This window comes from Lepus europaeus, chromosome 7 (genome assembly GCF_033115175.1).
Source record: "Lepus europaeus isolate LE1 chromosome 7, mLepTim1.pri, whole genome shotgun sequence".
Classification (NCBI taxonomy): domain Eukaryota; kingdom Metazoa; phylum Chordata; class Mammalia; order Lagomorpha; family Leporidae; genus Lepus; species Lepus europaeus.
Genome location: NC_084833.1, coordinates 6,429,652 through 6,456,483, shown reverse-complemented (window position 1 = coordinate 6,456,483; position 26,832 = coordinate 6,429,652). Strand labels below are relative to the sequence as shown.

Sequence of the window (26,832 nt, the reverse complement as noted above, 5' to 3'; positions counted from 1 at the left end):
GGAGGGGAGCCACGGAGGGGGAGCCACGGAGGGGAGCCACGGAGGGGAGCCACGGAGGGGGAGCCACGGAGCCCTCACCGCTGCTGAGGGCCTGGCTTCCGTCAGGTTTGGGGCACTTTCCAGAGAACTGACCAAGGTGCACAGGGTCTCGGCCTGGTACATACAACCCAGTGCTATGGGACTCACTAGAGCACGGTGTCTGGTGTTCTCCGTGGGCCAGGCGCTGTCTGGTGAGCAGTCATATTTTAGGGCTTTCTTGGTCCTAACCCCCCCCGGCCACGGATGTGGTTTCCCGTATTCCTCTCTAAACTGGCTTTGCTATCTTGCTGGTTCCTTCATTAATGAGTTAAAACAAAAAACAGAAATATTTTCACTACGTACTTTATGAGAACTGTTTCTAAGTTTCTGAAAGCTGGACCTTGGACACATCCTCTCTCTCTCTCTCTCTCTCTCTCTCCCTCCCTCTCTCTCTCTCATCACCTTGGGAGTCCTGGGACACCTACAGAGGTTCCCCAGAGCGGACAGATGCCGAGGGTGCCAGCCCTCAGCCGCAGGGACCAAATGCCTGCACCTCCAGGCCCGAGGGGCTGGGGCCGGCCCTGGGAGTTCCCACCAGTGCTCTGCTCACCACCCCGTCCACCCAAGGTCACCAAGGTCACCAGGAAGTGGTGGCTCTTCCCCGCTCCCTGTCCCTTTCTGTACTTTGGAGTCAGCAGGTGTCTCGATCCTCCCGCGAGGGGGGGCGGCCCCCCTTCCAGCCCCGACCCAGTGCTTATCACAGGGACATCGCCCGTGAGCGTGTCACTGAGGCTGGCACCAGCCAGACTTGGAACCTGCTCTCAGGCAGGAGCAGCAGGGCCGTGTGGGACAGGTAAACGCTGCGGGGTGGGGGTGGACGTCAGAGGAGGCCACGGCCTGAGCGTGCTTTGGAGCCGGTGACCTGCGGCCCCGCCGGGTCCCTGGCCCACAGACACTCGGGGGAGCTGAGCTCAGTGTGAAGTTTATTGCTGGGGCCTAGGGAGGATTTAACTGACCAAGAGCCTTCCCAAGGAGGTGTCCAGTCTCCGGCCTGGGGCCTGGCCAGGGCTGACCTTGGCTTCTGTGGTCCAGGGGAACTTCGGGCAGCAGGAAGAGCCGCGCAGCCCTCCGGGAGCTGGGAGGTTGCAGGTAAAGGCGCAGGGAGCTTGAGCGCGCCGCGCCCGGCAGGCGGCCCTCCCTCCCCACCTGCTGCTGCTGTGTGTGCGTCTGGGACAGCATGGCCTCCTGCATGGCCAGGGCTTCCTCCTGAGCAGCCCTCACTTCCGCCCGGATGGTGCTCACTTCCGCCCGGATGGCCTTGGCTCCCGCCTTCAGGCTCTCGTACAAGGAGGCAGGCTGCAACAGAGGGCGGCAGGGCCGGGCTGGGAAGCTGACCCCAGCAACATCACCTGAGGCTGGGCTGGGAGGCGGGGAGGGGCCAAGACAAAGGCAGGGGTCCTGGGGGGGCATTTGGTGCCGTGGTGAAGATGCTGCCTGGGATGCCGCGTCCCACACCAGAGGGAGGGCCTGGGTTAGAGCGCCAGCTCCACTTCCGACGGCAGCTCCTTGCTAACGCACACCCTGGGAGGCTGTAGGGGGTGACTCGGGGACTTGGGTGCCTGCCACCCAGCTGGGAGGCCTGGATCGGATTCCCAGGTCTGACTTCAGCCTGGCCCAGTCCTGGCTGTGGCAGGCTTTGGGGGCATGGCCCAGTGGATGAGCTCTCTGCCTTTCAAATATTTTTTTTAAGGCAGGGGTCCTGGACTGAGGGTCTCACCAGGTTTTGCAGCTTCTCCTTCAGGTCCAGGTTGTCCACTTGGTTGGTTTTCAGGGCTTCTTGGAGCCTAGGGTTGAAGGGAGATCCCCTCAGGCCATCTTCCTGTGTGGGCAAATCCACGGCCCGGGAGGGGACTGCTCTCCCAGTGCCTCGTGGGACCCAGACATGCTCAGCCTGCTCTTCTCCTTCATCAAGACAGGTGCAGCTGGCTTCACCACGTGGGCTGGGCTGGGGGGTCCTCCAGGGGCTGCCCCGGGGCTGCAGTCGGGCTGTGGCAGGACTCTGTGTGGTTCCAGACCTGGGAGAGGTCAGCCCTGGAGCCATCTCAGCTGGTGTCGGCTGCGTGTGACTGTCAGCAGCCTCCCATCCTGCCCCCAACCCAGGACCTCTGTTGCCAGGCGAGGCTCCAGCCCTGGGGCGAGCACAGCGCTAAGTGTGTACGGGATTGTGCAGACCCCACCTCCCGCTCTGCCATCCAGAGAACGGTCTGAGCCACCCTGCCAGTCCCTGACGGTTAAAGGTGGGCTTCCTTAGAGGCACGTGGCCACGCAGGGGCAGAGAGAAATGCGTGGCGGCAGCTGTGGCCCTCGCAATGGTGGGGCTAGTGCCGGGAGGCAGGGGAACGGCTGCTGGCAGCGAGGTCGTGCAGGGTGGAGCGCGAAGGAAGAGCAAATGGAGGCGGGGGGGGGGGGTGTCGAGAGAAGCTGTGACCCCAGCGCCTGGCTGCACAGGGGCAGGGCCGGCCACAGCGCCCCGCCTGGCCACTGGGCTCACCTCGCGCAGTCATCCTGCAAACACCTAATCTCCCGCAAGATCTGCTGGGAGCCCCAGTCCTCCTGATCCAGGAACCGCTTCTCTTGGATCTCCAAGTCCCTGAGGGTAGAGGCGGTGAGGGTCGGATCAGGGGCCTCAGGACTGGGCGTGGGCACAGCGTGGGGTGGGAGAAGCACCCTCGGCCCCCCAGTACACACACGCACAGGTGCTCACCTCACACGCAATGTGCACTCCCATGCACACTGGATACACACACACAACACACTCAGCTCGCACACCTGCTCGCACTCACACCGCCTTACGGGTCGGGGAGTGTGGGCTCAGCGGGCTCAGGCGTGTTCAGGAGCGTAGACAGGAACGTGACGGTGGGCTCCACATCCTTGTCCGGTTTTTGCTTTGAATAAGGTGACTGCAGAGAAGGTGCCACTGTGGTGGCCCTGGCGCGCGGCTGCTCCCCCAGGAGCCCGGGGCCTCCCACGCCCTGCTTCCAGGGGCTCTTTCCCTCTGCCCCCCACCCATGGAAGAAGGCAGGGTCGGAGGTGTGAAGGAGAGCCACCCAGGGGGACTCCAGCTGGGGAGTGACCCCCGGTGACCCGGGGAGCTGGGGGCTGCCCAGCGGCAAGGGTGGGAGGTGGTGCTGGGGGGGCGGCTCCAGGCCGCTGCCTCCCTGCAGGCCCCAGTGCTCTGTCACCTCAGTGCTTCCTTCCACGGCGGCTTGAGGGTCCTTGGGCTTCTCAGCGGGCCGCAGAGCTGACTTGGAGTGGGCCATTCGTCGGCTCCTGGGAGACTGAGGGAGACAGAGGCTTGGTTGGTGCCCTCCTCGGGGCAGCCTCTGGCCTGTGGAGCCCCCACAACCCGCTCTGTCCAGCAAGCCACATCCCCCAACGCCGCGGCTGACAGACGGAGCGGGTCCAATACAGGATTCCCAGGGAAATCTGAATTTCACGTGAAAACGGAATACGTCTTTAATTTTAGTCTATCTTACGCAAAATGACTCAGGATCTGAAATCCAGATTGAACTAGGTGTTTCTGCAATGCCACCAGAGCTACATGCAAACATGATTTCATGAACCGAGTTCCAGATGCAAGGTGCGTGTCGGGGAGGGATGGTGTGGCGGGACACGCTTAGAGGAACCCTATAGGTGTTTCAGAAACCGCCCTCCACTTCCCTACAGGCACCGTCTGGCGGGCGGATGCGGAGAACCAAGCAAAGCGCAGCTCCAGTCCCACTGCTGTTTGTGAACAAGCTCCCTGCTATGGCCTGGGGAGGCAGCAGATGCCCGAGTCCTTGGGCCCCTGCCACCCACGCAGCAGCCTCAGCCTGGCCCAGCCCTGGCTGCTGTGGCCACTTGAGGGAGTGAACCAGCAGATGCAAGATCTCTGTGTCCCCCTCTGTCGCTTTGTCTTTCAAGAAAATAATTTTATTTATTTTTTTGATAGGCAGAGTTAGACAATGAGAGAGAGACAGGGAGAACGGTCTTCCTTCCATTGGTTCACCCCCCAAGTGGCCGCTGTGCCAATCCGAAGCCAGGGGCCAGGTGCTTTTCTTGGTCTCCCATGCGGGTGCAAGGCCCAAGCACTTGGGCCATCCTCCACTGCACTCCCGGGCCACAGCAGAGAGCTGGACTGGAAGAGGAGCAACCGGGCCTAGAACCCGGGGTGCCAGTACCACAGGCAGAGGATTAGCCTAGTGAGCCGCGGCGCCGGCCGAAAATAACTATTTTAACGGGAGGGCGGTGGGGTGCGACCACGCGTTAGGTACTCGGCAGCCTCCATCTCCAACGCCCTTGTTCTCCAGCTCACCTAGCGACCCCGACTTCAGCGAACCGGCTCTGCCCCCACCCAGGAGCCCCAAACCCGTCCCCACGGCCACGCCCTTGGCCACGTCGTTTACCTGTCTGTGCCCTTCCTACTCTATTCCGCTGATCAAATGTCCTTCCCAGGACCCTCAGCCTGGTGCAAGGGTGGTGCCAGAGCTGGGCTGCGCCGAGGATGGCTCTAGGAGGCGGTGTGATGGTCCAACAAGGCTTTCCCTACGGGCCACGCTGTGGCGTGGCGGGTAAAGCCTCTGCCTGCGACACTGGCATCACATATGGGCACCGGCTCATGTCCCGACTGCTCCACTTCTGATCCAGCGCCTTGCTAGTGGCCCGGGAAAGGCAGCAGCAGATGACCCAAGTGCTTGGGTCCCTGCCACCCACGAGGGAGACGCAGGTGAAGCTCCTGGCTCTTGGCTTCAGTCTGGCCCAGCACTGGACGCTGCAGCCGGAATCAGCAGATGGAAGATCTCTTATCCTCTTTGTGTGAACTCTCAAATAACCCCACCCCGGCCCCCCAAAACAGGCTCCTCCTCAGGCCACACAAGTCTGTGCCCTCCTCCTCTTTGCACCCTTCTGTGTGACCATGACAGCGCCCGGCGGTGTGCTGGCCAACACTCTCGAGAGCATCCGCAATGCCGGGAAGGCAGGCAAAGCCAGCTTCCTCTTCTCCAGTCACGGTCAAGTTCATGACCGTGCCGGTGAGCGTGGCTGCACCGCTGCCGATACAGACAAGTACGACTCCGCCCCTAATCTCCGGGCGCTCGCGGCTACTGTATGAACGGGCTCACACAGACAGCTCTGGCTTAAAGGTCCTGAATGGGTGCAGGGAGTCGCGGGTGGGGCGGGGGAGTCGTCGGCTCCAAGGGGTAAGAGCGATCGTTCACTGAGCGCTGAGCACCTGGCTCCATTCCATCTCTCTCACCCCCAGGTAGGCAGGCATTGTGATGGTCCCCATTGTACAGGTAAAGAACCCAAACACAGAGCTAACAAACTGGTCTGGGGTCCCCGGGAAACTGGCCCCAGCGAGAGCCACGCCCTGCTGCTACCGATGCGGAGGGGGCAGGAGCCCGGGCGGTCTGAAGCAAGGCTGGGCGCTGCGGGCCTGCAGCAGTCCGCAGGGTCTCAGGCTCAGAGGCGTGGGCACCAGCCTGGGCCGGGAGTCCTCACAAGCCCTGCTGTGGTGTCTGGACACCCTGGGACCTCAGAGGTCTGGCTGCAAACAACAGGAGACAATGCCGGCTGGTTGGAACAGAAGTTTATTGGCTGGAATTCAGTCACAGAATCCGCAGGACGCGTTCTGAAGGCAGGACTGGGACGTCAGCGGCCAGATCAGTGGGGCCCAGCAGTGAGCAGGAATCTCCACCTGAGGAAGGCGGCCGGGGCCTGAACGGCGCTGGACCCGCGACGCCACCTCCCGAGTCTTCAGTCTCTGTCCTCAGTCGGTGTGGACTCCGCCTGGCTGGGGCAGCGTGTGGCACAGTGGGCTCCACCACCACCACAGTGCTGGCATTGCACAGGACACGAGTCCTGGCTGCTCCACTTCCGATCCAGCTCCCCGCTACTGTGCACAGAGAGCAGCGGAAGACGGCCCAGGTGCTTGGGCCCAGTGTGTAGACCCGGAAAAGCTCCAGGCTTCAGAGTAGCCACAGCCCAGCCATTGCAGCCCTTGGAAGATCTCTCTTTGTAACTCTTTCAAATAAAAAAAAAAAATTCTTTTTTGGGGGGCGCCGGTTCTGTCCCGGCTGCCCCTCTTCCAGGCCAGCTCTCTGCTGTGGCCAGGGAGTGCAGTGGAGGATGGCTCAAGTGCTTGGGCCCTGCACCCCATGGGAGACCAGGATAGGCACCTGGCTCCTGCCTTTGGATCAGTGCGGTGCGCTGGCCGCAGCGCGCCAGCCGTGGCGGCCATTGGAGGGTGAACCAACGGCAAAGGAAGACCTTTCTCTCTGTCTCTCTTTCACTGTCCACTCTGCCTGTCAAAAAATAAAAATAAAAAAAATTTAAAAAAAAATCAAAAAAATTCTTTCTTTTTTTTTTTTTTGACAGGCAGAGTGGACAGTAAGAGAGAGAGAGAGAGAAAGGTCTTCCTTTTCTGTTGGTTCATCCTCCAATGGCCGCTGCGGCCAGCGCACCGTGCTGATCCGAAGGCAGGAGCCAGCTGCTTCTCCTGGTCTCCCATGGGGTGCAGGGCCCAAGTACTTGGGCCATCCTCCACTGCCCTCCCGGGCCACAGCAGAGAGCTGGCCTGGAAGAGGGGCAACCGGGACAGAATCCGGCGCCCCAACCGGGACTAGAACCCGGTGTGCCAGCGCCGCAAGGCGGAGGATTAGCCTAGTGAGCCACGGCACCGGCCAAAAAAAAAGAAATCTTAAAAGAGTCCATGAGCTCAGGACAGGCCCACGTCTTGGCTGCGGAAGCAGAGTGAGCGTCAGGCCCCCGGGGGGGGGAGCTGGGACCTGCAGACAACCCACTGGGCGGCAGCCGCGCCCCTCCCATGCGGTAGATGCACCCAGAGACTGCTCTGCTGACTTCCAGGGAACCGACCTGTGCAGGAGGGGCTGGGCTCGCCCAGAGGCCATCGCTCCAGGCCCTGCCCTGCAGGGGATGGAGGACGGGGCAGCTGCAGGGAGGCCAGCATCCTGTCCCTTGCACGCTTGGCGCCACCTTTGACCCAGTAAAAGAAACAGGCTGTGAGCAGGCAGAAACTCTTTAATCAGATTCATCCTAAAACAAAACCCCAGTTTCTCCTCTACCACCACACTGAGTTCCTCGGGGACAGAGAGAAGCTTGCAGGGCTGGGAATATCGCCTCCACTGCTCCGGGGTCTCCAGGCCACGCCGCCACCAGCAGCTGGGCCCTGCCAGCCGGCGAGGTCCAGGGTTCTGCAAGGGGCCGGTGCGCAGGGCCTGACGGAGCACGAAGCACTGGCAGAGGCCTGGGACGCCCGTGCCCCCCAGGCCTGCACGGCTCCGAGCACCCCAACCACGTGCCCACCTCCCACCTCCACCAACCTGAAAACATCAACAGGTGCAGTGGCCTAGGGTACGGGCGCTGTGGCCTAGTGGTAGGTAGGGTTGCTTGTGAAAACACCTTTTAGCAGCGTTGAGAAGGGCAAAGGTGGGGAAATTCTGCAGCGAGACGCCCCTCGCCGCTTCTACTGCTGGCCCGACTCTTGGCCGTGTCCGCAGGTGCGAGGAGGAGGAAGATAAGCCTTCAAACCGCTCTCAACCCCTGGCGCCTTTTGGCAAACAAGAAATGCTTCCGAGAACCCCTGGGCCCAGGGGACTGCGCAGCTGACCTTGTAGGAAACAGGTGTGGGCCACCGAGGCCCCTCCCAGCAGGAAGTCGGGGCCCAGGCTGGCCCTGCACAGTGGCAGCCCGGTTCCCCGGCAGCAGGAGCCGCAGCCGCCGGTGGCCAGGCCCCGACACACACCCTTCTTGCCCCAAGCAGCCGGCACTCCTTCAACCCGGCATTTTCCAAACGTCTCAACAGTAGAACACAGAAAACACAGCTAGGCCACGCAGCTCCGAGGCCGAGACCCGGAGGAGCCATCCTCCTCCACACCGCGGAAGCTACAGCAGGCTGAGCGTCCAGCTTCTTCCTCAAGCGTAGAGCTGCCCCCACCCATCAGTTCTCTCGGGGACCATCTACAGGATCTAAGAGGAGCTACCCCAAACCAAGTCTCCACACAGGCAGGCTTGTGGCCGGAAGCAGGCCAACAGGTCACCCGGAAGGGGCAGCCTGGGAGAGGCCGCTCCCCACCACGAGCCCAGGGGTCCTCTCACACCCGCGCCCTGGGGAGCAGGACGATGAGATGGGGTGCAGCGAGCAGCCAGGCCAGGCAGCCCGAGTGTCTTCCGCACAGCGAGGGGTTATGTACAAGGAGCGCGGGGAGTCCGGCCAGGTGCACCCACTCAATTTCATTCAACCACAAGATCGAACTGCTCAGCAGCTTCGAACTCGGCATTCATGGCCGCGGCCCACTCATCCAGCTCCGATTTCTGGGGGAAGAGAAACGGGGGCAAATGAGTGCGGAGGGGACACGCGGGCCGCAGCATCTCACCCACACCCTGCCGGTGCTGCCTCTCCCTTGAGCGCCGGAGCAGAGCCGGCCTCCGTCTCCCGGGGGGACGGCCGAAGCCAGGCCCTCACTCACCAGGATCTGCGGCACCTTCTTCTTCTTCCGCTTCTCTTTCACAACGAGGGGGGAGATTCCTGGGAGAGCTGTATCCAGGGCCCAAGGCTTCGCGGGCACCCTGGAGGCCTCGACTGGCTTTGAACCCACCACAGGCGAGACTCTGGACAAGTCTTCTGCCCCCTCAAAGCCAAAGCAGGAGCGGCGGCCCGGGGTGGAGGTGGAGAGGGAGCCCAGGGTGTCCAGGCGGCTGTAGGACCGCCTCACTTTCTGCGACATCTCCAAGTCCCTGGCATCCAGCTCTCCCTCCTTGGCGTTGGACGTGGTGTTTAGGGAGCACAGCACAGGAGTGGTGGCCGGCGTGCTGGGGACACTGCAGGACTTGAAGAGCTCCTCCCTGGCCGGCTCCCTCTTGGGGGGGTTGTTTTCTTTCTCCAAGAAAAAAGCAATCTGCACCCGGACAGGAGAGAGAGCACCCTCGTTACTGAGCTGGACCACTTCCCTCCAGAAGGCCAGAGAACTTCCAGCGTGGACACAAAGACGCACGGGGCAAGCAACTTTTTTTTTTTTTTTTTTGACAGGCAGAGTGGACAGTGAGAGAGACAGAGAGAAAGGTCTTCCTTCCGTTGGTTCACCCCCCAAATGGCTGCTATGGCCGGCGTGCTGCACCGATCCAAAGCCAGGAACCAGGTGCTTCCTCCTGGTCTCCCATGGGGTGCAGGGCCCAAGCACTTGGGCCATCCTCCACTGCCCTCCTGGGCCACAGCAGAGAGCTGGACTGGAAGAGGGGCAACCGGGACTAGAACCTGGGGTGCCGGCGCCACAGGCGGAGGATTAGCCTAGTGAGCTGAGGCACTGGCCAGGGCAAGCAACTTCTAACAGCAGAGGAGGGGCAAGCCTCCAGGCCAGCAGTTAAGGTGACCAGGTCCCTTATCGCGGAGCCTGGGCTTGATGCCCGGATCTGACCCGCCTCCAGCTTCCTGCCCGTGCAGACCAGACCCTGGGAGACAGCAGGCGATGGCTCAAGTAACTGGGTCCTGCTGTCCATACAGAAGACCTGGGCTGACTGGCTCCCCCTTCCGTCCAGCCCAGTCCTGTTTGCTGTGGGCGTTTGGGGAGTGAACCAGCAGAGGGGCGTGCCCGTCTCTCAAATAATAAAGAAGTCAGGCTGAGTCTGCTTCAGAGGAATCTGCTTTGGTCACGGAAGAGGTCTTGGCACCGTGTGCTGGTTGTTTCCCGACCTCCACGAAGGGACGTGGGCACCCATCACACATCCTCTACATCAGCAGCCTCGCCTGCCACAGTGCACGGCCACACACGGCTGGTACCTCTCCTCCAACGTCCCTCCGGTCAACAGACGTTACTGCCCTGGTGTGGAGGCCCCGCTGCTCTGCTTCCAGTTCACCTTCCTGCAAGTGCACCTGGGAAAGCAGCAGCAGGTGGCCCACGTGCCTGGGTCCCTGCAGCCACGTGGGAGGCCTGGCGGGCCTGGCGCTCCTTGCTGTGGCCTGACCCAGCCCTGGCTGCTGTGGCCACGTGAGGAGTGACCAGCGGGTCAAACCTCTCTCCCTCTCTGCCAAGGCATCTCCTGGTCACCTGCCCAGAGCAATCCCTGGGAGTGCAGCAGACGACAAAACAGAGAAAACCCCCTGCCAGGGAGCTTCCGTTCCAGTGGGAAACCGAGGAGACGGAAAAGCTATCACGTCAGAAGCAGTAAGTGCCGTGGGTCTGGGCTGGAGCTGGAAAGGTGAAGGGCAACGCAGGCCTCACCGAGGTGACACTCACGCTGCAACTCGGAGGCAGAGGGGGGGCAAGTCCAGGGACACCTGAAAAGCAGCAGAGCCCCGAGGCCAGGGGCCAGCGCTGGGGCACAGTGGGTACAGCCGTTGCCTGCAGTGCCGGCATCCCATACAGGTACCAGTTTGTGTCCCGGCTGCTCCACTTCCAATCCAGCTCCTTGCTATGGCCTGGGAACAGCAGCAGCAAATGGCCCAAGTGCCTGGGTCCCTGCCACCCACACGGGAGACCTGGTAAAACCTCCCGGCTTTGGCCTGGCCCAGCCCTGGCCACTGCAGCCTTTCGGGGAGTGAGCCAGTGGACAGGAGATCTCTTTCTCTGTCTCTCCCTTCTCACTCTTTCAAATAAATAAATAAACCTTGAAAAACAAAACAGAGGCCAGCACCGTGGCTCAACAGGCTAATCCGCCTTGCGGCGCTGGCACACCAGGTTCTAGTCCCGGTCGGGGCACTGGATTCTGTCCTGGTTGCCCCTCTTCCAGGCCAGCTCTCTGCTGTGGCCCGGGAGTGCAGAGGAGGATGGCCCAGGTACTTGGGCCCTGCACCCCATGGAAGACCAGGATAAGCAGCTGGCTCCTGCCTTTGGATCAGCGCGGTGCGCCGGCAGCAGTGCGCCGGCTGCGGCGGCCATTGGAGGGTGAACCAACGGCAAAGGAAGACCTTTCTCTCTGTCACTATCCGTTCTGCCTGTCAAAAATAATAAAATAAATTTAAAAAAAAAAAAAAAAAAAAAAAAAAAAACAAGAGCCCCACAGTCACAGGGAGCAAGGAACAAGACCAGTGTAACTGAAATGGGAGGAAGGAGGTGAAGGTGAGGTTCAGGAGGCGCTGTGGCATAGCGGGTAAAGCCCCTGCCTGCAGTGCCGGCATCCCATGTGGGCGCCAGTTTGAGTCCCGGCTGCTCCACTTCCGATCCAGTTCTCTGCTATGGCCTGGGAAAGCAACAGAGAATGGTCCCAGTGCTTGGGCCCCTGCACCCATGAGGGAGACCCAGGCGAAGCTCCTGGCTCCAGCCTGGCCCAGCCCCCCCAGTACAGCCATTTGGGGAGTGACCCAGGGGATGGAAGATCAATCTCTCTGTCAACAAAGCAAAAAAGAAAGGTGGTGGGGTGGGGGCTCCAGGTGCTCTGCAGGCCACTGGCAGCTTGCGCTGCAGACCCTGAGGGAGCCGCGGTGGGGCTGTGAGCAGGGAAGGCTTGGCCCAGAGGCTCAGAGGTCACCTCCTGACCCCTCCCAGCTCAGACCCTGCACCCTTTACCATGGGACCCGTCAGCCCCCTTCGCCTCCGTAGTTACTCTGGCCCAGAGACCGCTCTCCTTCCCACCCAGCAACACAGCTATGACATTGGCTGGCAGCCGACCAGAATGGGAGCTTCACGACACAGGGGTCTTCACTTGTCCATGCTCCGTGCCTGTAGCAGGGCCCTGCGCGTCACAGGTGTGAGGAGCACAGGCCCGGCGTGTCATGGGTGATGAGCAAAGGCCCAGTGTGTCATGGGTGTGAGGAGCACAGGCCCTGCGTGTCACGGGTGTGTGAGGAGCACAGGCCCTGCGTGTCACGGGTGTGAGGAGCACAGGCCCTGGGTGTCACGGGTGTGAGGAGCACAGGCCCTGGGTGTCACGGGTGTGAGGGCACAGGCCCTGCGTGTCACGGGTGTGAGGAGCACAGGCCCTGCGTGTCACGGGTGTGAGGAGCACAGGCCCTGGGTGTCACGGGTGTGAGGAGCACAGGCCCTGGGTGTCACGGGTGTGAGGAGCACAGGGCCCTGGGTGTCACGGGTGAGTGATGAGCACAGGCCCTGCGTGTCACAGGTGTGAGGAGCACAGGCCCTGCGTGTCACGGGTGTGAGGAGCACAGGCCCTGCGTGTCACAGGTGTGAGGAGCACAGGCCCTGGGTGTCACGGGTGTGAGGAGCACAGGCCCTGCATGTCACGGGTGTGAGGAGCACAGGCCCTGGGTGTCACAGGTGTGAGGAGCACAGGCCCTGGGTGTCACAGGTGTGAGGAGCACAGGCCCTGGGTGTCATAGGTGTGAGGAGCACAGGCCCTGCGTGTCACGGGTGTGTGAGGAGCACAGGCCCTGGGTGTCACGGGTGTGAGGAGCACAGGCCCTGGGTGTCACGGGTGTGAGGAGCACAGGCCCTGGGTGTCACGGGTGTGAGGAGCACAGGCCCTGCGTGTCACGGGTGTGTGAGGAGCACAGGCCCTGGGTGTCACGGGTGTGAGGAGCACAGGCCCTGGGTGTCACGGGTGTGAGGAGCACAGGCCCTGGGTGTCACGGGTGTGAGGAGCACAGGCCCTGCGTGTCACGGGTGTGAGGAGCACAGGCCCTGGGTGTCACGGGTGTGAGGAGCACAGGCCCTGCGTGTCACGGGTGTGTGAGGAGCACAGGCCCTGGGTGTCACAGGTGTGAGGAGCACAGGCCCTGGGTGTCACGGGTGTGAGGAGCACAGGGCCCTGGGTGTCACGGGTGAGTGATGAGCACAGGCCCTGCGTGTCACAGGTGTGAGGAGCACAGGCCCTGCGTGTCACGGGTGTGAGGAGCACAGGCCCTGCGTGTCACAGGTGTGAGGAGCACAGGCCCTGGGTGTCACGGGTGTGAGGAGCACAGGCCCTGCGTGTCACGGGTGTGAGGAGCACAGGCCCTGGGTGTCACAGGTGTGAGGAGCACAGGCCCTGGGTGTCACGGGTGTGAGGAGCACAGGCCCTGCGTGTCACGGGTGTGAGGAGCACAGGCCCTGCGTGTCACGGGTGTGAGGAGCACAGGCCCTGGGTGTCACGGGTATGAGGAGCACAGGCCCTGCGTGTCACGGGTGTGTGAGGAGCACAGGCCCTGGGTGTCACGGGTGTGAGGAGCACAGGCCCTGCGTGTCACGGGTGTGTGAGGAGCACAGGCCCTGGGTGTCACAGGTGTGAGGAGCACAGGCCCTGGGTGTCATAGGTGTGAGGAGCACAGGCCCTGCGTGTCACGGGTGTGTGAGGAGCACAGGCCCTGGGTGTCACGGGTGTGAGGAGCACAGGCCCTGGGTGTCACGGGTGTGAGGAGCACAGGCCCTGCGTGTCACGGGTGTGTGAGGAGCACAGGCCCTGGGTGTCACGGGTGTGAGGAGCACAGGCCCTGGGTGTCACAGGTGTGAGGAGCACAGGCCCTGGGTGTCACGGGTGTGAGGAGCACAGGCCCTGGGTGTCACGGGTGTGAGGAGCACAGGCCCTGCGTGTCACGGGTGTGAGGAGCACAGGCCCTGGGTGTCACGGGTGTGAGGAGCACAGGCCCTGCGTGTCACGGGTGTGTGAGGAGCACAGGCCCTGGGTGTCACGGGTGTGAGGAGCACAGGCCCTGCGTGTCACGGGTGTGTGAGGAGCACAGGCCCTGGGTGTCACAGGTGTGAGGAGCACAGGCCCTGGGTGTCACAGGTGTGAGGAGCACAGGCCCTGGGTGTCACGGGTGTGAGGAGCACAGGCCCTGGGTGTCACGGGTGTGAGGAGCACAGGCCCTGCGTGTCACGGGTGTGAGGAGCACAGGCCCTGGGTGTCACGGGTGTGAGGAGCACAGGCCCTGGGTGTCACGGGTGTGTGAGGAGCACAGGCCCTGGGTGTCACAGGTGTGAGGAGCACAGGCCCTGCGTGTCACGGGTGCACGAGAAGCGCCGAGTGAGCACACGGAACCCCTGGCACTGGGCTGGTCTCACACAAGCAGGCACACTGGCGATCGAGAAAGACGTTTCCCGGTGATAAGCTCTCAGGCATCCGGCCCGTGGGTGTTGCTAGAAGGCTGCTGACCAGATTGGGGACCAACCCTGCTTCTTCCTCACCCCCCAGCCACGCAGCTGCCCAGCGTCCCATGCAGCTAGCAGTCAACAACAGAACGAGTGGCCACCAGGACCCCGTCCTCGAGTTGCTTACATTCTCAACAAGAGAAAGGCGTTAGCGGGCAAGCAAACAGCCAACGGCAGCCCGAGGGAATTACACGAGAACTGGACAGTGTCGGGGGAGGGGCGATCTCCTTCACTCTCCATCTCTGGAGCCAACCATGGCTTCCCTACTTGTCCTTCCTGGAGCCCCGCAGCGCGGGCTGCAGAAGAGCCTCATGGGAGCAGTGCTTGGCACAGCAAAGACACCACCTGGGATACGCCAAACTGGAGTGCTGGGTTCGAGTCCCGGCTCCGCTTCCAACGCCGGCTGCCTGCTGAGGCACACCTTGGGAGGTGATGGCTCAAGTGCTTGGGCCCCGACCACCCCAATGGGAGACCCCGAGGGAGCTCCTGGCTCCTAGCTTCAGCCTGGCTCAACCCTGGCAACTGCAGGATCGGCAGGTGAAAGACTGCCTGTCTCTCTCGCTCTGCCTTTCCAACAGATAAAAGCACATCGTGCAGACAGCACTTGGTCCCCCGCCGGGAAGCCCCCGAGCCCCTCAGAGGCAGTCAGCACTTCGCATGGAAGAGCCCTGGCGATCAGCTCTGCCGTGACTGCGAACACAGCGCACACGGCCCCTAACAACTGAGAAACAACATGAGAAAGAAGCGCAGAGAGGAGACGGCTCGGCTTCCAGAGCACCAACCCTCCAAGCAGAGCGGTGGAAACACCGGGGCCCACGGAGCTGGAGGAATCCAGCAAGCAGGGAGTCCCCGCGGCGGCGACGCTGCTCTGCGGCCCCGAGGGCCAGGATCGCCGGCACCAGCCCCACGACCCCGCTCGACCACGCAGACGGACAAGCACTCACCCGCGGGCTCCTGCGAGGCGACTGGACGGCGGGGATCTGCAGGGACGACACGCGCGGGTCACACGCCGGCCCCCGTGCCCGCCTCCCTCACCCCTCCTCGTCCCTCGGGCCCTCACCTCCACGGCATGCGCCACGATCTTCTTCAACACGATGGGCTTTCTGGCCGAAGCGACGTGGGGAGCCTGGGGGACAGGGGCGAGCGTGAGCGCTGCGTTGGTCCAGGGGCCCCCGGGGCGGCCACTGGGAAGCCGGGGACTCACCTTCCGCCAGACCTCGGGGAGGATGCTCGGGAGATCAGAGCCTGACTTCCGCTGGGGCCGCTGCAGGCCCTTGGTCAGAGAGGGGGCCCTGGGCCCTGGGGAGAGACAAAGGCCGGAGGTAGAGGCGGGCTGCAGGCCCGGGGAGCTGCAGAACAGGTTCCGGACAGTCAGCGGCTCCGAACAAGCCCTCTGGGGCGCCTCCCCCGAGCGCCGGCGGGGAATGGCTGCTTTCCCCCAAACGGCTCGACCCCCCCCTCCCGCCTGCCCTCCGCTCACCCGAGCGTCGAGCGGCCCCTCCGGACCGCGTCCGCCTCTCAGACATGGCTACTCTCGGTCTCGACCCTCGAAGCCGCTGCCGTCCCCGGCTCGCGCCAACCGGGAGGACCGTCGGCCCCAGAAAACGTACGAATTACCCGCCCTGCCGGACAGGAAGCGGAAGTGACGCAAGGCAGGAGGGCCGCGGCTCTCCGGCTCCTCGCGCGCCAGCAGAGGCGTGGCCTGGTGGCGTCATCAGCGCGCGTCGCACCCGGAAGAGACGTGGCAACGGAGGGATAATCGGAGCGGCTACAGGGCAGAAGGGGGCTGAGCGGGAGCTCTGGTGAGCGCAGTCTCTGATCTTCCGTGCTTCGAACCACCGCTCGCGCCCGTCGAGACCGGTGCCGCCATCGATCAGTAACTCGGAGAGCGGGGTCTGTCGAGGAGGGGGCGGGGCTTGCGGGGGGTGGGGCTCAGGAGGGGCTCTGGGGGCGGGGCCGGTGGTATCTGGGAGCCGCCGATGGGGGGCCCGGCTGGGGGCGGGATCAGGAGGGATGAGGGGTCGCCGGGGGCGGGATTTATGGGGGGCGTGGCCCTGCCTGCACGAGGGGTGGCTGTGGTGGGGAATCTGGGGTTCAGGCGCTTATGGGAGGTGTCTGGAGGGGTCAGAGCGGTAACGAGCCGGCCGGGTGAGAACGCATTGGCGACCACCCGAACTTGGCTTCTTACCAGCTCAGACCCCTTCCCCAGGGCCGACCATGGGGCTTTGCAAGTGCCCCAAGAGGAAGGTGACCAACCTGTTCTGCTTCGAACACCGAGTCAACGTCTGCGAGCACTGCCTGGTGGCCAACCATGCCAAGGTGGGGCCTCCGGGGGCGCCTGCCGGGTCCCGGGAGGGCGGGTAGGAGCCCGGCTTCCTCCAGGCACCCTGCCCTGGGGTGTAAGCTCCAGGAGGGCTAGGACGAGGTTGATCCCAGCCCCTGGGGCGGAGTGCGGTGCTCGGTAAATCTTCACCCCGGCGCCAGCTGTGACTTTTCTCTGCCGCCCAGTGCATCGTCCAGTCCTACCTGCAGTGGCTCCAGGATAGCGACTACAACCCCAACTGCCGCCTGTGCAACACACCCCTGGCCAGCCGGGAGACCACCCGCCTCGTGTGTTATGGTGAGGCTGGGGCACCCTGGGGCAGGGGGCAGCAGCCTCGGGCCCAGGCCCTCCCCCAACAGCAGGTCGGCGAGTGCCCCGAGCCGGGAAGGCCGGAACCCAGCTTCCGTGCCATTTTCCCCTTCGAGGCCGCAGTGTCACGCCCACTATTCCGGCTCCTAGGTCCTGCGCTGCCGACCTGTGGCGGTGAGCAGTTGCCAGCCACCCCGGCACAGATTCCGAGACTAAAAGACAGAGGAGTGGGTGTCCCGTGTGAGTTAGCCTGCAGGGGTTGGCAGACACATGTGTCGTGACTGACCGGAGTCTGGTGCCAAGAGCCTTGGCTCCCATTAACCAAGGGGCCAGGGCAGCTCCCGGTGCGCGTGCCCTGGACACGTGCGTGGATTCAGCTCACGCTGTCTTCGCGTGAGCGGTGTGTTCACTAGCACCTGTGGGCGAGCAAAGGCATAAAGGTAGGTGTAAATGTCACGTGCACACGTGTGCCTGGGTGTGTGCCGAGGGATCTCGTGTGACTGCGCTGGATCAGCCACCGGCCCAAGGCGTGTGACGGGGCAGGCCCCGAGAGTGCTCCCCGAGAGGGTGGCTGGCACCCTCTTCCCCGTCACGCCCGACCCCCGGGGCTGGGCAGCATGGTGGCAGCTGCCCTGGCGTGATGAAATGGTGGCAGCCAGGAACGCTAACGCCTCGGGAGCGCAGAAGAAAGGGGCCTGAGGTGCGGAGGGGAAGGAGAGCTCCAGGCGTCCACGGATAAGAAGCTTATGGAAGACGGAGTAAAACACAAGTTCATTTTGATGCAAAAGAGCACCCGATTTTTAAAAGATTTTATTTATTTATTTGAAAAGCAGAGTTATGGAGAGAGAGAAAAAGAAAGGCAAAGAGATCTTCCATCTGCTGGTTCACTTCTCAAACGGCCACAACAGCCTGGGCTGGGCCAGGCTGGGGCCAGGAGCCAGTGCTTGTTCCGGGTCTCCCACCTGGGTGCAGGGGCCCAAGGACCTGGGCTGTTCTCTGCTGCTTCCCCAGGCACATTAGCAGGGAGCTGGATCAGAAGTGGAGCAGGCCGGCGCCGTGGCTTAACAGGCTAATCCTCCACCTTGCGGCACCGGCACACCGGGTTCTAGTCCCGGTTGGGGCACCGGATTCTATCCCGGTTGCCCCTCTTCCAGGCCAGCTCTCTGCTATGGCCCGGGAAGGCAGTGGAGGATGGCCCTCCATGGGAGACCAGGAGAAGCACCTGGCTCCTGGCTTCGGATCAGCAAGATGTGCCGGCCGCAGTGGCCATTGGAGGGTGAACCAACGGCAAAAAGGAAGACCTTTCTCTCTGTCTCTCTCTCTCACTATCCACTCTGCCTGTCAAAAAAAAAAAAAAAGTGGAGCAGCCGGGACTCAAACTGGTGTCCATGTGTGTGATGTTGGTGCTGCAGGGGGCGGCTTAACCCACTATGTCACGGTGCCAGCCCTGAAAACAATTTTTGAGATCCATGCATAGGAAGAGCCTATAAAAAGTTCATGAAGAATGTATATTAGGAGAAAACTACTCATGGGTTTCAAAATTCTTTGTACCAAAATAAACATACCTTTAAATGTTTATTTTATTTTTAAATATTTACTTATTTGAAAGGCAGAGTTACACAGAGAGAAAAGGAGAGGCAGAGAGAGAGAGAGAGAGAGAGGTCTTCCTTCTGCTGGTTCCTTCCTCAGATGGCCACAACGGCTGGGCTGGGCCAGGCTGAAGCCCGATGCCAGGAGCTCCCTCTGGGTCTCCCACGTGGGTACAGGGGCCCAAGGACCTGGGCCGTCTTCTACTGCTTTCCCAGCTGCATTAGCAGGGAGCTGGATCGGAAGTGGAGCAGCCGGGACTCGAACCGGGGCCCATATGGGATGCGGCACAGCAGACGGCAGCTTAACCCACCATGCCACAGTGCCAGCCCCTGTTTTATTTTATTTATTGGAAATACAGAGAGACAGATCTTCATCAACTGGTTCACTCCTCAAATGCCCACAACAGCCAAGACCGGGCCAGGCTGAAGCCGGGGGTCGGGCGCTCAGCCTGGGTCCCCGCATGAGTGGTAGGGACTCCAGTGCTCCAGCCACCACCTGCTTCTTCCCAGGGGCACAGTCACAGGAAGCTGGGTCAGAAGCCGAGCCAGGGCTTCTGAACTCGGACACTGCAGCATGGAGGGGGCGTCCCGCCCGGGTCTCTGTGCCAAGCCTCTCGTAATTCCCTTTCCCATTTTCCTCACACTGAGCTGGGGGCTGTTGCTGCCTTAGGAGCCCAGGTGTCTTCCTTATGTCTCTTCCCTATCTTCTGTGTCCTAAGATCTCTTCCACTGGGCCTGCCTCAACGAACGGGCTGCACAGCTACCCCGAAACACAGCGCCCGCCGGCTACCAGTGCCCCAGCTGCGGTGGCCCCATCTTCCCCACAGCCAACCTGGCTGGCCCCGTGGCTTCCGCCCTGAGAGAGAAGCTGGCCACGGTCAACTGGGCCCGGGCAGGCCTGGGCCTCCCTCTGGTGAGTCCCTCTGCGCTGCTGTTTGCCCTTGGCCCCACCTGAGCTGCACGGGTGGGTGGGGACAGCATGGGGTGGCCCTGACACAGCCTCCTCGCTGCAGATCGAGGAGGTGGCGAGCCCAGAGCCCGAGCCTCTCAGCACCTCCGACTTCTCTGACTGGTCCAGCTTTAACGGTGAGTGGCAGCCCCCAGCCCGCTGTTGGGTCCTGGCCTCCCGGCTCTGCTGACACTCTCCCCGCCCACAGCCACCGATCCCATGAGACAGGAGGAGACGGACGGCGCTTCTGCTGCCCAGGCCTTCTACAGCCAGCCCCCTCGGCCGCCCGCCTCCCCAGGCAGGCCCGAGCAGCACACGGTCATCCACATGGGCAGCCCCGAGCCCTCCACTCACGGTGAGCCAGACACGAGCAGAGAGAGGGTGGGTGGTTTGTGGGCCGTGTGGCGGGAACGCGGGGTCCCAGAGCGACCCTTCCTCACATCCGACACAGACATCACCTCGCACGATGCCGAGGGCCCCCGTCAGGTCCCCCTAAGCCCCACTGGGCTGTTGATGCTGGCGATTCCACCCTGCAGCTCCGAGGAAGGTGTACGACACTCGGGATGACGAGCGGGCCCCAGGCCTGCACGGGGATTGCGACGAGGACAAGTACCGGCGCCGGCCCGCCCTGGGCTGGCTGGCCCAGCTGCTCAGGTCTGTGGGCTCGGGCAGGCCAGGGTGGCACGAAGGGGAGGGGAGGAAGTTGGAGGCAGGGTCTCGCGGGCTGTAGCGGCCGCTGGCCCCGGGGCTGTGCAGCGGCCTCGGCTGGCAGTAGAAGTGTCGCTGTGCCCCTCTGTGGGCTCTCTCCCTGCCTCCTGCACTGGCGGTGTGGCCGTGGGCTCTGCACAGCGGGCTCCTGCCCTGTGTAACTAGCTCTCCCCATGCCTGACACATTCCTGGCTCCGGAAGTCAGGGGCCACAGGCCGATGACGGCAGGGACGGGAAGGTCAGCCCCAAGGCATGGATCAGGAGACCGCGGCTCGTGATGGCGGAGCAGGGCTGCTCTGGGTCGGGGTGACGGGGGCTGGCAGCCTGACCCGACTTTCCCCTCGTCCCCCCAGGAGCCGGGCTGGGACTCGCAAGCGGCCGTTGACCTTGCTCCAGCGGGCGGGGCTGCTGCTGCTGCTGGGGCTGCTGGGCTTCCTGGCCCTGCTCGCCCTCATGTCTCGCCTGGGCAGGGCTGCGGCTGACAGTGATCCCAACCTGGACCCGCTCATGAACCCGCACATCCGTGTGGGGCCCTCCTGAGCCCTCGCCTGTGGCTTGGCCAGCCTAGGTCCCGAGGAGGGGACGGGAGGGGAGGAGGCCTGGGGCCTCTCCTCTGCTCCTCTTCCTTGAGCGTGAGACACTAAGACCCCAGGCCCAGAGCCGAGTCCAGCAGAGCGGCTGGAGGCCGGGCCTGGCGTCCTCCATGTAGGTCCAGCATTTGTCTTAACCTGCCTCCCCCGGGGCTCCAGCCTCCCACCTCCCACCCTGCCAAGGAGCTGACAGGTGGAAATAAACAACAGACTTTATTAAAACACCGAAGTAGCCTTTTCCTTGGCCCTTGGCAGCTCGTCCCGGCCCCAGGCCTCAGTGGTTCTCCTCCCGGTACTGGATGGCCAGAAACTCCAAGGACAGGCGGTTGAAGAACATGGCTCCATTGAGCACTGGGCAGAGAGAGCCGCCATCAGCCCCCACAGCCCCGTGCCCTCCTCTGCCCCCTCCTCCCAGCCCCCCATCCCCAGCCTCACTCAGGACGGTCAGGGCGAAGCACCGGAGGAACTTGTTACTCGTCATCTCCGCGTAGAGGGACCCGATGGCGGCCCAGCAGATGCTGATCACCTGGGAGAACTGCAGGCCCACCCAGTGGGGGAGTGGCCCCTGCCGCCACGGCGGGGCCTCCCCAGCCAGCCCTTGAGCCCCTGCCCCAGCCCCACCATCAGGACGACCGTGTAGTGGAAGCTCATGCGGTCGTAGTGGTGGGTGATGCAGAAGTTGTTCACGTCGCTGAGGAAGACGCCCAGGTTCAGGACGAAGAGCACCAGGGCGGCCACGGTGAGCATCATGCCTGGCGGGAAGAAGAGCACAGCGACGCGGTCCTGCCAGCGCATCCTGGCGGCTGCCGCGTGGGCTCAAGCCACGCCGGAGATGCCGGGAAGGCGGCAGGCCCGCCTGGCTCTGCGGTGCCCTGTCTGGGATCGCACTGGGATCAGGCCCGCCTGGCTCTGCGGTGCCCTGTCTGGGATCGCACTGGGATCAGGCCCGCCTGGCTCTGCGGTGCCCTGTCTGGGATCGCACTGGGATCAGGCCCGCCTGGCTCTGCGGTGCCCTGTCTGGGATCGCACTGGGATCAGGCCCGCCTGGCTCTGCGGTGCCCTGTCTGGGATCGCACTGGGATTCTAGAACCAGGACGACACTGGGGAGGACAAGATTCCAGAACACTGGCCGAGCCCAGTAAATATGAGTATTTCCTGGGCGGCTGGTGGAGAGGGGTGGGCAGAGGCCACGGGGCTTGTGTGGGGCGGTGCCTGCCCCAGCCCACCCTCAGTCCCTGTGTGTTACATCACCACAGCCCCTCCGAGGACAGAGGCTGGGCTCCTTCCACACATGAAGACAGGGTGAGGGAGGGGCTGGCTCAAGTTCCACAGCAAGTCCTGGCAGGTGAGAGGTTAGGCCCCAGGTGGCTGGTGGAGGCAGGACGCACGTGCCAAGTGTTTGCTCCACGGCGGGGGCTGAACAAGGGGAGGAGTAACATTGCCTTTCGCAGTCCTGGACGCCCGGCGCGCTCGCCCCAGCTGCGGCCCAGAGCAGCTGGCTTTGCATCCTCTCCCGGCTGTTCTCCCGGGACCCGCCGCCGAGCAGCTTCCCCTCTCCACCTTCCAGCGGGCACAGCACGCACCCCCCTCTGCCGGGCCCCGAGTCCCATGAGAACGCCAGGCCGGCAGCCTAAATTCCAAGTTCCTCCTGAGTCCGCGGTGCACACGGAGGCTGGCTGAAGCCCTGGCAGCCGATGGGGGAGGGAGTCAGGGCTGAACGAGGCTCCAATTCTTCCTGGAGCTGTGCTGGGTGAGTGGGGACGGATGCGAGCCAGCAAGAAAACCTTAACCGCACACACGGAAGAGGTGAGAACAGGGCCGTCAACAAAATCAGCCAAAACCAGCCAGGAATGGCGTGGGGGACACGGAAGCTCCCAGGGGGAGAAGAGGAAGGAGGAGGAGGGAACCTGGCCTCAGCCACTCCGTCGCCTCTGCCAGCCGTCTCTCCCAGAAGTTAGGGCCCAGAGTCGGCCAGGACCTGAAGTCTCCAAGCAACAGCAGTACGAGCCCCCCCACCCCGCCCCGTCCATGCCTGCTGCCCGGTCTGCCCCCAACCACAACCACCCCTCAGCCCATCCTAACCACGCCCAAGGGATGATGTCCCAGTGCCCCGCTGTGCTCCCACTGTTGAAACAACAACTTCTACCTGGTTACTTACACGACCACCAATGAACGATGATGCGTTACCCTCCCCAGGTCAAGAGCATTCCAGAAATAACCCCCGGGCGAGCGCATGGAACAGCGGTTGAGGTGCTGCTAGGGCACCCATGTTCCACTGGGTGTGCCACTCCACTGGAGTGCCTGCGTTCCAGTCTGGGCTGTGCTCTCCACTCCGCCTCCTGTGGGCACACTCCCAGGGAGGCGGCAGGTGATGGCGCAAGCACGTGGCTCTCTGACCTCCACGTGGGAAAGCTGCTTGGAGTTCTGGGCTCCTTGTTTCTGCCTGGCATCTGGGGAGTGAGCCGCTGGTCAGCCTCTGCCTTTCAAAAAAAAAAAAAAAAAGGAACAAATAAAGCATTGCTCAAATAAAATTTTAGCTAATACACAGATATGTTCATAGGCGATTTGCACAGTGCACAAGCACCCCCCAGAAGAAATGTAACAGCTCCTGTCCTGCACCCAACTCGGACATAACCCATGTGGCCTCTTTTGAGTCCTTTCTGGAACTACACACGCCTAATGTACAGATCCATGTGTCATTCTTTTGTGTTTTTTTGTTTGTTTTTTTACAGGCAGAGTGGACAGTGAGAGAGAGAGACAGAGAGAAAGGTCTTCCTTTGCCGTTGCTTCACCCTCCAATGGCCGCTGTGGCCGGCGCACCGCGCTGATCTGAAGCCAGGAGCCAGGTGCTTCTCCTGGTCTCCCATGGGGTGCAGGGCCCAAGGACTTGGGCCATCCTCCACTGCACTCCTGGGCCACAGCAGAGAGCTGGCCTGGAAGAGGGGCAACTGGGACAGAATCAGTGCCCTGACCGGGACTAGAACCCGGTGTGCCGGCGCCGCAGGCAGCAGAGGATTAGCCAATTGAGCTGGGGCGCTGGCCATGTGTCATTCTTTAAAATTCACTTTTTAAAACGTTAGGAACATGACGTGTTATAAAGGCTGACCGTGAACGCTGACTGACTCGTCAGTAACGGATGCCAGTACACTGGCGTGCGCCTTGAGGGGCTGGCTGTGGCTAGGCAGTTATTTATTTTCAAACTGTATTAAAATTTTTGTTTTCATTTATTTGAAAAGCAGAAACAGATATCTTCCATCTGCTGCTTCACTCCCCAAATGCCCCACGGCAGCCAGGACCGGCCAGGCAGAAGCTGGGAGCCAGGAACTCAATCCAGGTCTCCTACATGGTGAGGGTCCGACTACTTGAGCCACCATCGGCTGCCTGCCAGGGTTCACAGTGTGGAGCTGGATTGGAACTCAGACCCAGGTATTCTGATACAGCATGGAGTCATTGCAACGGGTGACCCAACCACTGTGCTGAATGCCTACCCCTAAATTTTTTTAAACATTTTTTTAAAAAAGATTATTTGAGAGGTAGAGCTACAGACACAGAGAGGGAGAGACAGAGAGAAAGGTCTTCCATCCACTGGTTCACTCCCCAAATGGCCGCAACAGCTGGAGCTGAGCTGATCCGAAGCCAGGAGCCAGGAATTTCTTTCAGGTCTCCCATGCCGGTGCATGGGCCCAAGAACTTGGGCCATCTTCTACTACTTTTCCAGGCCATAGCAGAGAGCTGGATCAGAAGAGGAGCAGCTGGGACTTGAACTGGTGCCCATGTGGGATGCCAGCATTGCAGGCAGCAGCTTTACCCAGTATACCACAGCGCCAGCCCCTAAATTGTTTTTTTAAGATTTACTTGAGAGGAAAAGAGACAGAGATCTCCCATCCACTGGTTCATCCCCAAAATGCCTGTAAAGCCAGGAGCGGGAACCCCGTTCAGATGTCCCACATGAATTGCAGGAACCCAACCACTCGTGCCATCACCTGCCTCCCAGGGTGCGTATTAGTAGGGAGCTGGAGACAGGAATGGAGCCAGGACTGAACACAGGCTTTGTGACGTGCGGTGTGGGCTTTCCAAGCATAGCATCTTAACGGCTAGGCCAAATGCTCATCCCTAGACGCCATTAAAGACAATGATAGACTGTGTCGCTGGGCCGGCACTGTGATACCACACGTTAACCCACAGCTTGCACCCGCGTCTCTGTGAGTGCCGGCTCACATCCTGGCTGATGCACTTCTGGTCCAGCTTCCTGCTAGTGTGCCTGGGAAGGCAGTGTGGGATGGCCCCTGCCACCCACGTGCAGAGCTGGATGGACTTCCTGGCTCCTGGCTTCAGCCTGGTCCAGTCTCAGCTGGTGGAGTCATTTGGGAGTGAACCAGTGGATGGGAGACCCCCCCCTCTGCCTTTCAGATAAAGAAAGAACAGGATTTCTAGATGAGATACAAAGCCAGTGGATATCCTATAGGACAGTAAAAACTACAGCTTTTGAGGTCATTTTTTATTCTTTGTATTTTTTTTTAAAGATTTATTTATTTACTTGAAAGTTAAAGTTACACACAGAGAGGAGAGAGAGAGAGAGGTCTTCCATCCGCTGGTTCATTCCCAGATGACCACAATGGCCAGAGCTGCGCTGATCAGGAGCCAGGAGCTTCTTCCAGGTCTCCCATGTGGGTGCAGGGGCCCAAGGGCTTGGGCCATCTTCTACTGCTATTCTAGGCTACAGCAGAGAGCTGGATCGGAAGTGGAGCAGCTGGGACTTGAACGGGTGCCCATATGGGATGCTGGCACTGCAGGCGGTGGCTTTACCTGCTATGCCACAGAGCCAGCCCCGGCCACTTTTTAAATACATACATACATTTTTTTTTTTTTTTGGAAAGTTACAGAGAGAGATGAAGAGACACAGAGATCACCTATCGCTCCCCAAATGTCTGCAGTGACCAGGGCGGGGCCAGGCTGCAGCCAGAGCCTGGAGCTCCTCCAGGTCTCCCAGGGGGTGCAGGGACTCAAGCCCTTGGGCCAGTCTGCTGCCTCCCAGGGGCATTAGCTGCCCCAGAAGTTGTGGGGCCAGGACGTGAACCAACCAGGATTCCAGTTACAGAACGCACGGGTCCCAGCGGGGCTCAGCCAGCTGCACCACACCTGCCCCCTGAGCAAACGTTTTCTGTAAGAGACCGGCTGGTGAATCGGTTAGGCTTTACGGCCACCCGGGCACTGTGGCAGCTGCTCAGCTTTGTGTCGTAGGGCAAAAGCAGCCACAGATGATACGGAAACACGAGTGGCTACGTGCCAATAAAACTTTTAAAATATATTTATTTATTTGAAAGAGTTACAGAGAGAGAGAGAGAGAGAGAGAGAGAAACTTCCATCCGCTGGTCCACTCCCAGGGTAGCCCCAACAGCAGGAGCTGAGCCCACCCGAAGCCTGGCACCAGGAGCTTCCTCCGGGTCTCCCACGCGGGCGCAGGGGCCCAAGGACTTGGGTAAGCAGCCACTAGTAACGCCGGCCAGCATCCGATATGGGCCTTTCAGATCAACCAATCAATCAATCGTTTTTTTAAAAAAAGTCCAGAGCATTAGCTCGCTGGGCACGCGAGAGCAGGCCATGCGCGGCAGGACCCTCGACAACGTCCCGGCCCTGCCCCGGTGCCTCCGTCTTTCTCTCCTTCCCCATCCCAAATCACTGCACCCCAGTCTGGCGTCCACCCCTCGCTTGGCAGCGCCCGGACAGCGGCGCCCCCGCCCCATAGAGGCGGCGACCCCGGCGGCCCCGGCCCTGCGGTCCACGTCCGTCCACCGCACCCGGGCGAGGACGCACGGCCCTCGGTCCACGTCCGTACCGCACCCGGGCGAGGACGCACGGCCCTCGGTCCACGTCCGTCCACCGCACCCGGGCGAGGACGCACGGCCCTCGGTCCACGTCCGTCCACCGCACCCGGGCGAGGAGGCCCGGCCCTCGGTCCACGTCCGTCCACCGCACCCGGGCGAGGACGCACGGCCCCGCGGTCCACGTCCGCCCACCGCACCCGGGCGAGGACGCACGGCCCTCGGTCCACGTCCGTCCACCGCACCCGGGCGAGGAGGCCCGGCCCCGCGATCCACGTCCGTCCACCGCACCCGGGCGAGGACGCACGGCCCCGCGGTCCACGTCCGCCCACCGCACCCGGGCGAGGAGGCCCGGCCCCGCGGTCCACGTCCGCCCACCGCACCCGGGCGAGGACGCACGGCCGCCTCCCGACCTCCCCGCCGGCCCACAAAACCCTTCCCCCCGGATG

At 62.2% G+C, this 26,832-nt stretch overlaps 4 protein-coding genes across 7 annotated transcripts; 1 reads left to right on the top strand and 3 right to left on the bottom strand.

Moving 5' to 3' along the window:
- Positions 1 to 994: 994 nt before the first annotated feature.
- Positions 995 to 3,405, bottom strand: LOC133762885 (uncharacterized). Its single transcript, XM_062195873.1, has 5 exons — positions 3,261 to 3,405; positions 2,872 to 2,978; positions 2,570 to 2,668; positions 1,796 to 1,862; positions 995 to 1,374 (listed from the first exon to the last, which is right to left on the bottom strand). The coding sequence occupies exons 1-5, from the start codon at positions 3,336 to 3,338 to the stop codon at positions 1,015 to 1,017; spliced, it is 711 nt and encodes a 236-aa protein (XP_062051857.1). The 5' UTR covers positions 3,339 to 3,405; the 3' UTR covers positions 995 to 1,014.
- A 3,295-nt stretch (positions 3,406 to 6,700) lies between these two features.
- Positions 6,701 to 15,744, bottom strand: CDCA5 (cell division cycle associated 5). The gene is made up of 6 exons (XM_062195872.1): positions 15,574 to 15,744; positions 15,298 to 15,392; positions 15,154 to 15,219; positions 15,038 to 15,073; positions 8,544 to 8,972; positions 6,701 to 8,388 (listed from the first exon to the last, which is right to left on the bottom strand). Exons 1-6 carry the CDS (start codon positions 15,617 to 15,619, stop codon positions 8,308 to 8,310), a joined length of 753 nt encoding a protein of 250 aa, XP_062051856.1. The 5' UTR covers positions 15,620 to 15,744; the 3' UTR covers positions 6,701 to 8,307.
- Positions 15,745 to 15,808: 64 nt separating this feature from the next.
- On the top strand, positions 15,809 to 20,813 carry ZFPL1 (zinc finger protein like 1). 3 transcript variants are annotated; one of them, XM_062195870.1, is made up of 8 exons: positions 15,809 to 15,895; positions 16,303 to 16,412; positions 16,602 to 16,713; positions 19,034 to 19,227; positions 19,328 to 19,400; positions 19,472 to 19,618; positions 19,800 to 19,917; positions 20,325 to 20,813. In XM_062195870.1, the coding sequence occupies exons 2-8, from the start codon at positions 16,311 to 16,313 to the stop codon at positions 20,509 to 20,511; spliced, it is 933 nt and encodes a 310-aa protein (XP_062051854.1). In that variant the 5' UTR covers positions 15,809 to 15,895; positions 16,303 to 16,310; the 3' UTR covers positions 20,512 to 20,813. The 3 variants fall into 3 exon arrangements, with proteins under 3 accessions (XP_062051854.1, XP_062051853.1, XP_062051855.1); XM_062195869.1 differs by having other exon boundaries at positions 15,810 to 15,986; XM_062195871.1 differs by having other exon boundaries at positions 15,831 to 15,895; positions 16,285 to 16,412.
- On the bottom strand, positions 20,773 to 26,390 carry TMEM262 (transmembrane protein 262). 2 transcript variants are annotated; one of them, XM_062195875.1, is made up of 4 exons: positions 26,360 to 26,390; positions 21,183 to 23,041; positions 20,997 to 21,096; positions 20,773 to 20,912 (listed from the first exon to the last, which is right to left on the bottom strand). In XM_062195875.1, the coding sequence occupies exons 2-4, from the start codon at positions 21,354 to 21,356 to the stop codon at positions 20,836 to 20,838; spliced, it is 351 nt and encodes a 116-aa protein (XP_062051859.1). In that variant the 5' UTR covers positions 21,357 to 23,041; positions 26,360 to 26,390; the 3' UTR covers positions 20,773 to 20,835. The 2 variants fall into 2 exon arrangements, with proteins under 2 accessions (XP_062051859.1, XP_062051858.1); XM_062195874.1 differs by having other exon boundaries at positions 20,997 to 21,313; positions 22,720 to 23,041.
- Positions 26,391 to 26,832: the final 442 nt, after the last annotated feature.